Below are 13,972 nucleotides of genomic sequence, written 5' to 3'. Positions count from 1 at the left end.
AAACAGACGTGTTAAACTGACAGCTTGAATCCTTACCACGAACTAAGAATGATGTCATCTGAACTCCAGCCTGGATCAGCAGAGCAAATGGGCAATAGACTGAAATCCCCCTTCCAAGCCATCCCCAGCAATGCACCACAAACCCTCCCACGAACATACTGTAACAGAGCACTAAGAGATTCAAGCTCAGTAATGGAAGTCTAACAGCAGCACAACACACCATCTTACCTCTGGCAACAACACTTCCACAAACCTGATCAACTAAAAGCGAGCAGAAGATTGTCTGCTACTGGTTCATGCCTCAGACTGGTCTGATACCTCTGCAAAAGGTAACAACTCCACTACATAAATAACAGCAAGAAAGCTGTGAATAGGATTTCAGGATTTTACTTGAGTCATAACTAACTAAGCATCTGATAATAAGCAGTTACCACAAAGACGGAGAACAGTGTTCATGTAAAAGTACATTCAGTGCACATCAGAAACAACCATTTCACTTCTGACAGATCCTCTGAATCTCTATTTCTGTAATCACTGATACACGTTAAATAGTGTAGATAGCTCCAAATTTAAAGTTTCTTCCTCTCAAAAGCCAAGAAAAAGAAAAACTAGAAAACTCAAGACATTTCTAAAAATATATTAGTCATCTGGGGCAACAGGCACATGCTCAAAGGATTTCTGAAAATTAGGCTCAAGGGATACTAAAACTGCATAAACAAATCTCTTAACATTAACAGGGGGGCATCACAGATTTTACTTTTTATTCAAGGAGCTTCCCAAAGAACATAAAAAATTGGAAGAATCACTGATGTCTAACAACACACACCTCAGATGGAAGTTACTCAAGTGCAGACACAGTGTAAGCACTAGGTATTCCAATATTTTAAGATTACAAACAGCACAGTAATTCACTATGAAAGATTGATACACCATAACCCAGTCACCACAAACTGTAGTTTTATCAAAGTCAGAGGTTATGCAAAACAATTTCTGCTTACAAAGGAGAAAAAAAAAGCAGTGGCCTTAACACAGTTCAGAGACTACTATCTGCTTTTCTGTATATCCACAGCACCAAATTAGTACTCCCACTCAAAAGCTCCAAACAATTAAGCAAGATATGACAACTTAATCTCCCTGACAAAATCCTCTGAGCAAAAACAAGATTAAGTAAGAACAAGGCCATGCTGTTTAGCAACTCTCAATTTTCTTTCAATGTTTGAGTAGAGCTTCTTGAGGACAAAGAACTTTAAGAAGACGACTCTGTGAATGCAATACTGCTTACAAATGAACTTTCAATGCAAGTTTCCATTACTCAGTTTAAAATAAGGAAGACGAAGCTGCAGGCTTTTATGACACAGGTAGTGCTACGCAGTGACAAATGCTTGCAACCTTTGTCCCATCTTAAAAGTTTCCTTCATCTCAATTGAGCACGCTCCACTCACAATCAGCAATTCTACAAGTACATGGTGTTGCAGAAATCTAAAGAAGGGAATCTCTGTTACAAAACATGACTGCAATCCTGCAAAAAGGTTAGCCACAGACATAAGTAACACACGTAAATCCTTAATAAAAAGGCTGTGGCAGAATGAATGTCTAAGCATGTTAAAAAATAGGCAAGAGCAAAAACAGGCAGCATGTATGACCCTTCTTAAATGTGTCTTAAAAATAGTACCTCAGTCAGATTATCTCAAATTTGTATCTCAAGATCAAATACAATAGAAGAACCAACCTACACTTCAATACCAGATCATTCCTTAAGTGCTATTAATATTTGTCATATGAAGAGAACTTTGCTTTTCTTCTAAGACTACAGCAATGTCCATGTCTCAATAAAACACAAAAAGTACTACTTCACCTAAAATCTGAATATTGACTGATCTGCTCATACAGAATTTTGGAATATTTCTGTTTTCAGCATGATTTTTTTTTCCCCTGGACATGTTATTTCTTCACCATAAATGAGCAAGCTAACTAGAAAATATTTACAATTAAAAGCAGCAATTGCTCAATAAACTTTTAGATAACTTGAGAAATGACTAGGTTTAGACACATTACATTTTCAGTTCTGGACATGCTATGCCACCTATGTATTTATTACAGTATAGATATACAACAAGTATAAGGATTTTAATTTCCTGCTTATTTAATTTTCCACTGGGAATTGTTTTTGAAAAGAAGACACACTAGTAACACTCAAAAAATGAAAATAAAAAACAAAAACAAAAAAACAACAAAGCAAAGCAATTTCCGTCGCATAGAAGTTTATCATTAAAATAACGTAAGGATGGCCCAGAGCTCAGAGTGCAAGTGGAGCCAGCAAGGATTGACCTAAGAGTTAATATATTTAGTGTTGTGGTTTTAATAAAACGGATTCATAGCCTTATTTCAGGCCGGCCCATCTCAGCTTAACAAAGCTTAGCTCAGCTTAACAAAGGTATTGTGCAACACAGCTTTCAAGTATCTAAAGCACAATAGGTGACAACACAATTTATTCCTCTTCCCATTAAGTAATTCTTAAATATATACATAAAATTCAACTGGTCTTTCCTGGAATTTCATTACTACAGGACAATATGCCTCTTCACAAAAGCTAAAGTTATGTTTACAAACTCAAAATCTATTTTACAATTGTTTGATTGCCTAAGTGTCTCATTTTATTTCCCTAGTTAAGTAAACACTCTCAAAAGGACTATACAAAAACTGCAATCATTACTGTAGGCAGTGTTTTGCCAGTAGAAAGAGGTGAATTTTACACCTCTTGAAGAAGATCATATTATTCTTGTATTAAAGTAAGAAGAAATAGCATTCTTTCAAAAGAAATGAGGGGTTTTAAAAATTAAATCTGTTAATCTGTCAGCAGGTGTCTGAATGAGGAAACTACTCAAATGACTTCCCCAGACAAGATCTGAACTCCTGCCAACTTTACTCAAGAGCGACAACTGACATGAACACACCAGCATCCAGCAGAATACAATTACGTGAAATAACAGCAGAAAACAGGAAAAGCACATTACCTAACTTGTATTGCAGAGTTAACGCACAAATGCATGTTATTTATTACACGTCTTAATAAAAAAAATTTCTTGGTGGTTTTTCCACATTTGGGAGTGAATAGGTATGTTTGAAACATAAGAAATTAAATAAGCAGGACAGATCATAATTTTTCTTTCTCTGTTTTTGCTACTGATAGATAAGAATAATAGATAACTCTGCTACTCTCACAAACTCAGTGACAAATCTACCTAGAAAAGCACTGAGGAAGACTGTTGCTTTGGAGGACATAAAACTGTAATAGGAAATCTAGGAAACCAAGAGAGAGGAACTAGTGTGTGTAACTGGAATGGAGTTGTAAATCTGCTTCTTAAAAATCTTTTCAGAAAGCCTGACATGCCTAAATATATACAGCAGGTCAGAGAAATTAGTCGACATGTATCAGAAAAATAATGATAAAACTTTAGACAAAAAAAAGACCCGAAGATTTCTGCTGCCCCTCAGACACATGGAATTTAGCTCATTTAGCTCTGAAAACTAATTGTTCATATTTCTCGCTGCCTTTTCTTTTTTTCTTTGGCATGAAGCACTTGAATACTGTATTACATCTCTTTTTTTGAGTGATGACAGGAGGATATTAGGATTTTTATCATACCTCTGCTGTAGAAACAAAACAAGTTATGTTTTAAAATTGGGACAGAAAAAATTACGACATTGAACTCTGACACACTGTTCCTTCGCAACTCTCCTCTGTAGCAGTAGTCACAGTAAGGAACAGATGATTATCCCAAAGCACTACAGGGCCTAATCAGAGGTCTTTAGGCCCCTTGTTTTCCATTAATTTCCAGCACAATGTAACATTGCTGCATTCATTAAAACCTAAGTCAAGGCCACACAAGCTGAACGGACAGATCTTAACCCATCTGACAGAAAGAGTGAAGTCTCTTGTCAGTCATCTGCTCAAAAATTTATCTCCCTTGCCAATGACTTGGAGGACAGACTTTCCAACCGGATATACCAAGCAGGGACCTCATCAATGTCCATAAGTATCTGAGTGAAGAGTGTCCAGAGGATGGAGCCAGGATCTTCTCAGTAGTGCTGAGCAATAGGATAAGAGGTAATGGGCAGAAACTGATGCCCAGGAAGTTCCCCCTGAACATGAGGAAGAACTTCTTCACTGTGCAGTAACTGAACACTGGAATAGGTTGCCCAGAGATGATGTGGAGTCTGCCTCACTGGAGATATTCATCTGGACACAATCCTGTGCCATATGCTCTAGATGACCCTTCTTGAGCAGGGAGGTTGGACCAGACAACCCACTGTGGTCACTTCCAACCTGACCCATTCTGTGATAATTTTTGAATACCACTCCACAAGTCTACTTCCAATCAGCAGGGAAACACAATTTGTGCCTTAAAACATGCATCTTGCTTCACAAGCTTGAAAGTAGGGAGAAAAAAGAAACACTGCCCAAGAGGAAAAGGAGGGATGCAAAACTATGTATGAGAATTCCTGGCTATTTCACTGTTTGTTTTCTTTTATTGCTGTTGAAGGTCTGAGAAAAAAAATTCCGCTGTAGGGAAATAAGTGAAAATCAGATTCAAGAGATGTCTTTGAATAACTTAGGAAGTGTTTAAAATTTACAGGATCAGCAACTTATTTTAGAAGCTTACACTTCAAAAATTGATGCAATTTTGTTCCCTATATATTCATTGCCACGGACTTTCCACTTATTACAGATTAATGAATTTCAAAATACTGTTTCACAAAGCAACTCTTCCAACAAAAATGTCAATAAATAAAAATTTTAGCCTACAGTACAATTCTAAGATTACTCCCTGTACATATAACTGCAGGCAGAAAGCTCTGATTTCGGGAAAAGGATAAAATATTAAGGAAAAAATTTGGTAAGCCACAAGTGCTCTGGTTAATATTATTTAATAGGCTAAAGTATTGAAGAGATACAGGTTCATGTCAAAATCTAGACATGAATTCCCTGTATGATTAGGCTTGTGCCATCAATGGAAAACCACACCCCTTTAGTAGGAAGACAAACCTGCACGTGTAAAACAAGAAAAGCAGCACAGAAATAAATAGCATCCTTATACTACATCCCATATCATTGGGATAAAGCAGCAGCTAGAGGACTTACATGCTTTTTTAGGGTAGCTGTGCTGTTAAAGGCTAGGAAATCTGTTAAAGGTCTTTAAGAAAGAAAACAGAGCCTTCTGATACTGACGTTACAGCAGGGAACACCTGCAGTCAAGTGTAAGAAAGTCTGATGACCCCTTCACAATTCAAGAGAAAACATTAAGTATCAATCTTACTCTAAATATAAAGAAATGCTTCTCTCTTTTTAAGTGCTGCATTTAAGTCCAGAAAGGGTTTATTTTTATACTACAACAAACTCATGACAAAACATAAGCATTAGTGTTGAGAGCTGCCTTTCACTGCCAATACAGTTTTTTTTAACTGAATAACAACATAAGGAACGATGTCTCTGTACATCAAGACATTTTTCTTCCGGAAATGCCAACAAAATTGCACAAAAGCCTGACTTGGTAAACAAATGCAGTTAACATTGGAAGTTGGGTGCCATTAAATTACTATTTTTCACAGCAAAGTTATTACAGCATCACCTCCTCTCTCAGCCAAAAGAGAGGCAGAGCTTTCTCTTCCAAGTTCTGCATAGCTTTGATGATACTTGGCTTACTCAATACTGTATATTGAATAGATAGAAATGGCTGGGAAAACAAATGTAAACTGTCAATAAACAGTATTTCTCTTAGCAAGCAGCTACATCCCAAACCGTGGTCAAGGAATTAATTCTAATTTGGGGACCATTAGAGAATACAGAGCAAACCCAGTAAAAAAAGCTACTTTACAATTTACAAGTATCTATCTTTACTATGGCCTAGAAGCAGGCAGCTCATCAGAAACTTACAGGTTTCATTACTTCTTTTTGCCTTCAGAACAGCACCCAAAAAGTACAAGTTTAGTAAGCTGTATATTCCATTTCTGCGAAGTGAGAGGCAAGCAGCGTACAGTAAGAAAGCATGATGCTAAGTAGAAATCATTCCCTTATGATTAGCTTATGTACCAAAGACAAGCAAATTTACCAAATCTTGTATATAGACACTATTTTCCTCTTTCCAAAACATAAAATAAGCTTACACGTGAAAGCTTAACATGTCTAACAGGTAGACTGACATGAACATATTACACTTACAATCCAAGAATTGAGTTTATGAATTCTTAAAACTAAGATACATATTTGCTTAAACAGATCAACTATAAATGGAAACCTTCAGAGGACCTATTTACAGATCTGAATTTATACATTCACAAGTAAAAGAACATAAAAACAGTAACTTACAATTCTCAATGTCAAAGTCCTAATAGCAATAGATTTGGGGAAGCAGCTGCATCAACAGGTGACAAACAAACAGCACTGCTTATTAACATTTGATGCAGCTTCCATTTCAGATCAAGTCTCCCACTAATACATCTTTACTCTAGCAACCTACACCAGAAACTTGAACTTCATCAATAGAAACAGAGGACTCCATCCACTTAAATGCATGAAGACTTAGCATTTAATACCATCATATTAATATCAGCATTCTTACCTAATACCAATAATACAAAACTAGGGGTTTATATCTTCCATTCTGTGCCATTTAAAAACAAGCTTTGCAGCTACTTTTCAAAAGCAATTTTGAATATTAACATTCTAAACTTCTAAATTTAAAAAGTAGATACACAAGTCACATACTTCTCAATTTCTATTCTATTAAAGATCCTTACAACAGACTAACACAAAAAAATGGTTTAACAACCGATCCAGCAAAAACTCACTTCAGAAATACCATCAAATATACTGAGCAAATGGAAAGCTACGTTCTATCTAAAACTTCTAAACTCTGAAAGCAAATTTCAAATTAAACCCACCGTCTGAACATACTAGTAAGGCTTGAAAGAAAGCTTTTATCAACATCAGAAAACAAAAACCTACTTTTCACAATTTTTTCTTTTAATCCAGAAAAAAGCTTCTAAAACGTGAATGGTCCTGGAAGCAATTCCATTTCTCTTAAAAAACAAACCTACCACCAAACCCCACCTCCTTTAGAGCCATCCTAACACCCAACTCTCATGGAACAGGGAAGTGAATCACTACTTCTACACTTGGGTGTTAGGGAGTGTCCAAAGCAGACGAGAGAGCTTACTCTCCTTTGTGATTAGACTTCTCTCATCCCAGCTTTGACTGTACAGTTACAGAGAGGAAACAGTTTTTACAGTAATGAATAATTACTTTAACAGCAGTTAACCCTAACTACATACATAGACTCTATTCCAGCTTCTTCCCTCAACTCTTCGTTACATTTCATTACTCTGACTTGCCTGTTTCCACCTAGCCTGCAATTTCCTCTTTACAATGCAGGCAGCTTCTATGCTCTTGTACCTGCCCTAATGCCCCATTTATTTCTGACTGCTGGTCAATGATCACACGGATTTAATAAGGAGTTAACCTCCTGTTCTCCTCTACTGGCAGATTTCTAACACAGGAACCTAACACAGCTCTCTGTTTAGGGCTGTTTGCTGTCCCTTTCCTATGAGGACTCTGAACTCCTTCAGGAATCACTAGAAACAAAGCAAGCCAACACTTCATGAAAGAAGCTCCCATCACTACTTCAATAAAAACAGGAATACATTATTTAAAGTATTCCATTCAGTCTCTAACAGCAGTAGGATGTTTAATCTTAGAAGTGTATTATAGTCATTAACAGTGGTCACTGACAGTATCCTTAACTGCCAATTAAAAAAAAAAAACAACACATGCAAAAGAAACATTCACAAAGCTTCAGTTATACTTTGGAATTTAAGTATCACAAGTTATAAGCAAATTTCATGAAAGTAGCCTACACAGCACAATAGCACACAATCCAGCAGAGATTTCATGCTATGTACATTAACACTCTCCCCTTATTATTTTAAACAATTCAGTAAGATCATGGCATGAAACCAACAAAGTTTTAAAGTCTCTTAAACATAAATGTAGTGAAACACAGTATTTTCTTCACAATAAGAAACAATTGAGTACAGGTAGCTTAACTGCACTAACCTTTTTTGCTTCAAGTTCTACTGTGTGTCTTAGTGGGTCATTCTGCTCCATACATTTAATTAGAAAGAAATATCCTTTTCCCTTTTTTTACCAAAGGTTGTATCTTGCATTTTTACTTCCAAATAATATATATATATACACTTCCCTTACAGTATTTTCAAAGCCACTCTACTATATGGCCTCTTTGTTTTCTTTCCCGTACACCAGCATCTCCCCATTTATGCATATAAAAAGAACTACAACGGTCATCCATGCTCTCAGTTTATCCATCCTCAAGCATGAGAACCCTCAAATCTTTGTATTTCCCTTTTTCTTTAATGGAAACATTTCTTCCACATCTACATGGCCCTTCGTAGTCCTATTCCCCACAAACAATGCTGGCTTTAAGTCCCTATTTGTTACTGTTAAGAAACTTCACACTTGAGTTGGTCTCATGAGACCCCCTAATCTCTTCAAACCCCTCACTTGCCTATAGCAGCTGATCTATAAATAGGAGATGCACTGAGGGGGGGAGCTGTTCATTATGTTTTAAACACTTGAATACAATGTCCCCACGCACAAGGACCTGAAAGCAAGAACAAAGTTAAGGCAGTTTTTTGATATGCTGGATGTACAAGTATTCTTAGAAAACCATGGATGTGACAAAAACTCGCAAGTACTTCTCTGTGTTTAGGCCAAGATAAACCTGGAAGTCTCTCTCCAGAGAATGACTGCCTCTGCATGCAGTCTCTTTCCACAGAAACCATGCAGTAAGCAACTTTGAAACATGCTTTGTTTGCACTGTATCAGTATGGAGGGCTTATCCATAACACGTTTTAAAACTTTAACTGAATTTCTTACTACGGATTACAGTTCTACAAACACATAAGTTTCTGCCATGAGTATTTAAAAAATAAGCTATAACAACAAATACCTTTATAGGGGTACCAAAAATATTAATAACTCAAAAATGGCAGAACCACTTCCTGTTTAATTATAGTTCTTTTATTTCAAATCTGTACACTTCAATCTTTAAATGACACTTAGCTGGTTGTCTTTACCACAGAAAAGTGAACCAGTCATGACTAAATCAGCATGTTACACCTGTGAACCTTCCTGTTTCACTTCAGAGCAAAAATCACTAAGAGATATAGAGAAATGCTCTCTTAACATTGACTTGAGAGGGAGAGATCAGGTTAAATTGGCTTTATGTTCAGTATTAATACTGCAGATTTCTGTCCTATTTTGTTTTCTGAGGTATGAGAGAAAATGAGATTGTTTGGGACTATAATGCAGTTTAGGGAAATAAATACTAGAGTTGTTTCAATGAGGTTTGTTTTTTTAAGTTCAGCTAGATCATAAGGCAGTAACATCTTTGTAGTAGTTTCAAATCAAGCGCCACTGGTTTTAAAATAATGCATGGCAATCACAAAAAATAAAGACCACAGAACTTTTTTCTTTCCCTCAGAATGTAAAAAGAAAACAAGCTAGAATACTACAGTAGCATCAAAGCAAATCAGTACTCTTCAGTCATATTAGAGCTTAGATTAGCACTTTAAAATTTTAGCACTTTAGTATTTTGGGGGGGTTTTTTCCACTGTACGTCTGTAATTGCAAAACTAAGTGAATACTATAGCAATAACAGCACTTCAGTGTAATTCAATAGACAGAGAACATGGTAAATTATTTTGTCTTTTGCATATTAGCAATATGCAAATGTCCATTATAGCATTTCACTTATATTCTAACACCTACCTTCAATTCACACTGACAGAAACATTCAGTAAATCAAAGACAAACTGATATCCTGCTGCCCACATCTGCTCAGCTTTGGGTTTACCATGTACAATATACAGGATTTAGAGCAACTTTGATGTTTGGAACATATTTTACAAAGGTCAAACTGCATCCAAGCTAATCTTACTAACAACACACAAAAAATATTACTTATTTCCATTAAATAGTACAAATGTTCAACTTTTAAAATTAGTAATTTCCCTCAGACTGTTGAAGACTACTTCTTTCTTCCAGTCTGTTAACACACAATGTGCAAACGACTGCTTTCAGATCAGAATAAATGAAACTTTTCCCTGTGTTAGCAGCCAGGAGAAGGTACAGGGGGATAGTTTTCCTTCCATTTACAAAATTACAAATAATTTATTTTCCTTCATCCTTACTGTGCACATCCATGCTCCAGATCATTCCCCAACTATTAAATCCAGTTGGACTCAGTAAGAACTTCAGAATGTCTTTCCTACCTTAAAAACAATCCCAATACACAAATAAGCAAATACACTCCCCACATAGAGCCTCATCCTCCAGATGTCTTCATATATGCATAACTCCACTAAAAGTAGCTCAGTTGAAGCAGAAAAAATTACTGACTGCAGCAAAACTAAGCAGAATTGCAAAAGTATGTAGGATGAACATCTCTGGACAGGTGAACAGGAAATAAAAGAGGACGCCTCTGTATCCCAAAAAGTAGCACAGAACAGCAGCCTGTGGGCATTGCACATGCATTTAATACCGAGATTACACTTTCAATTATGATGAGATATAATGAAAATAAGTGTACTAACAAAAGACACATATTTTTATAATCCATCTACACACTTCTATGACATTATCAGTGGTCTACAGAGCCTCTGCATTAAACCAAAGAAGGAAAACAAATAGGAACTGTAAGAACAATTGAGTACCATAAACACATTTGTGGTGTGGAACTCCTATTTTCTAAAAGGTACTTGAAAGTATGTCCTTTATTTTAACTATTATATCAGGTGAAACTAGTGCAGCAATAAATGTATCTGTATATCACAATCTGTTAGCTCTATACAAAAAAAAAAAGCACTGATTTAAAGCTGCAAGTTCTCTACTTGAAGATTCCACTTTATAATTTGATAGAGAAACCAAATGCTGAAACAGAGAACACTTTTCCAAATACAAACAGTAACCACAATTTTCTAAACTACAACTGTTTGTTACCTTAATACTATTTATTACATGGAAACCCTACTCTTTCCTTTTTCTAGGAAGTGGGGATACAAAGCTGTATCAGTTAAAAAATACTGGGGCTATGACTACTGTCTTATAATCCTGTAAAAACACAGAAGGAAGATTTGACTGTGAACATACTTTTTCCAGCTTCTGTCAAGAAAGGCTCTAGTATGTGCTACCTTTCATTATCATTTTCTGATTTTATTAAGAGTTCTATAAAGCAGCTAAACATAAAGAAGCTTTTTTTCATTTCTGATGGAGTTTAGTCTATGAAACATGTACCTACACAGTATAGCACCACAATACACCAACTTATTGAAAAAGTATCCAAACCAACCTATATTTATTGCTAATGAAAAATCCAGAAAATGATTTCATGTTAATAAATGTTGCAGTATGTCTAAAGTAAATGAGACATACCACTTTTAAAAAAAAGTTTATTTAATCTTTGGGGTTGAAAGGAAAACTACCACACTTGTAAAAAAAAATTAGTAGGTTTTACAATGCCTAAATGAAGCCCTTTGACTTCACTGCAGTCTTCCAAGCACAGCACAAGGCACATTTAGAGTAAGACTCATCACCTGAGTGATAAGGGCTAAATTTCAATATTAATGAGAAATTAGTAATTGTTTAAATAAAGGTTTGTTAAAGGTAACTCACCACCATCCCTCTCTCTAACTCTGTGAGTATGCACACTTTTTGCTTTACTGTGCCCTGTGTTGTCACCATATTTGTTTTCAGGGCTGTCAGAGCGTCGCAGCATTTTATTTGGTGGTGAAGGATCTGTGGTGTCTCGCATCTTGTCATGACGGTGATCACCACCACTGGGGTGACTCTTGGATGAGTACTTAAGAGCCTGCAACAGATCACAAGAAAACAGACATTTACATTAGATATGAAGTTTCTGGACTGATGTTAAAATGTTATTTCCAAATTTTACATCTCTTTCAAAATCTTTTAAAAGTTAATTAATTTTCATCTTCTATTTAAAAAAAAAAATCAGCTTTAGTCTTTCTACTTTTAATTACCTACAATAAAGCAACAAGTTCTGTAATTAGAACTCAAACCATTTTCTCCCACTATCATATCCAACGTAACGCTTGCTGTTAACAAAAACCTAGTTTCTCTGTCTTTTCACTGATGGACTACACACTTTCAGCAGTAAATAGGCCACAGTTCTTCTGCACTTTTGGGAGAAGCACAAGTCTCCACTTCATATTAAGCATAAGAACTGAAAGTTACACTGAATCAGTGTAAACTTTGAGTATGTTCTCCATACTCTTGTCAAGATCATTTTACCTTGAACTTCTGTGACCTTTTTTCAATACTTTCAACACTCTCAACGTATATAATTAAAAAAAAATAATTCTGGAGGGCCAAAACATGCAATGTAATGACTCATTTTTAAGTATTTACCAAAAATTACATGTTGTGCCTCACTTTGACCTGCTTGGTTTTGCAGTGTGAGCTCCTGAATGGCCAAGTGTTTACATTTACATGAGCTGTCACTGACAGCTGCCTTGGACTGCAGTATTGCACTTCATAGCCATACAAATACACAGAAATACAATGGAACAGGTCAATTCTGGGCCTAAGGAGAGAAGTATCACAACATACAGCTCTCCACAGACTCACACACCTACAAGTGTTTTTTTAGTAGACACAGCAAAGAAATAAGAGTATCCACCATACAGAAATTGAGGTTATTGTCAGAAGCCCGAGAATTTTATGGCTTCTGAACATGCCCAGCAGCTGGCAACTGCAGAAATTAAGCCTTACTGGCAACCCCAAGTTGTTCAGGGTCTAAACCCATGCCCTGCTCAGGTTACAGCCCACAGCAGCAGTTTTAGGGAGAAGAAAGGACTTTGGGCAGGGGGGCTGGGGGGGGGGCAAGAACAAGACACCTTTTGTTTTTAGAAGGAAAACACTCACCTCCCCCTGGTTCTCCGCTCCGCCGCGGGTGACCCCAGCCCACTCCCCCGCCCCTCGCACCTCCCCGGCTCCCAGGCCTGGGCCCCGCACGGCTCGTACTAGGCCGCTGTTGCTCGCCCCGGCCCCGCAGGCCTGTGCCGAGCGCCGGGACCCCGTTCCCCGCTCCGCGGCCGCCTCCCCGCCCCGCGGTCCCGGGAGCGCCGCCGGGAGCCGGGCAGGGCCGGCCGCGGCACCGCGGCCTAAGGCGGCCGACGGAGCCTCCGCCGGAGTAGCTCCCCTCCGCCCCCCTGCTCCTCCTCCCGGCCCCGCGGTACCTGGTAGGGCTGCGAGTCCCCCCTGCGGTCGTGACAGCTGAGGAGAGAGCGAGAGAAAGAGAGAGGCGTTAGCGAGCGCCCGTTACCGGCCCCGCGGCCGGGCCGAACATGGCGGAGGGGGGGGGGGCGGCCCCGCGGGGCCGGGGGGGGGAATTTACCCATCACTGAGTCTCTGCTGTTTCCTCGCATACATTACCATCAATGCCCGGCCTGTGTGTGTGAGGGTGAGGGGACCAGGAGGGCACGGCCGCGGCCGGGCCACAGGCGCCGAGGGGGGAGGCGGGGGCGGCAGCGCTCCGGGGGCAGGGACGGGGGGAGGGGGCGGCTCGGGCAGCTCGGCTGGAGCGGCGCTCACGGGCCCATCGCCTCGAGAGGGGAGACGCCGGCAGCTCGGCCCCGCGCGCGCTGAGACACACCGGGAGCACCGGGAGCACCGACTCGGCCGCCGCCTCCCCCCGCCGCGCCCGCCGCCGCCGCTCCAACTACATCCGGGGAACTCGGGCGACGCCGCGCTCGGTCAACGTCGGCTCTTTCCGGCTCTTTCCGACGCGCTCCGTCCCCTCTGTCCCCTTTGCTCTCGGGCGACTCTGCCTTCGGCAAACATCGGCTGCGTCCGCCGAGCCCGACGCCCCTCAGT

General features: G+C 38.9%; 1 protein-coding gene across 1 annotated transcript in view; it reads right to left on the bottom strand.

The window, feature by feature from the left end:
• The window catches only part of WAC (WW domain containing adaptor with coiled-coil), a 57,420-nt gene extending 43,772 nt beyond the window's left edge, over positions 1–13,648 (bottom strand). The window contains exons 1-3 of the mRNA XM_027687010.1: positions 13,494–13,648; positions 13,336–13,372; positions 11,750–11,945 (exon numbers count right to left, since the gene is read on the bottom strand). Coding sequence (XP_027542811.1) covers positions 11,750–11,945; positions 13,336–13,372; positions 13,494–13,534 — 274 coding nt within the window. The 5' untranslated portion in view covers positions 13,535–13,648. The remainder of the gene's footprint in view (positions 1–11,749; positions 11,946–13,335; positions 13,373–13,493) is intronic.
• Positions 13,649–13,972: the final 324 nt, after the last annotated feature.

The sequence above is a fragment of the Neopelma chrysocephalum genome, unplaced genomic scaffold (assembly GCF_003984885.1).
Source record: "Neopelma chrysocephalum unplaced genomic scaffold, ASM398488v2 Primary Assembly neopelma1_72, whole genome shotgun sequence".
NCBI classification, from domain to species: Eukaryota; Metazoa; Chordata; class Aves; order Passeriformes; family Pipridae; genus Neopelma; species Neopelma chrysocephalum.
Note: the sequence above shows the minus strand (reverse complement) of the source record. Positions and strands in the feature narration are given on the sequence as shown.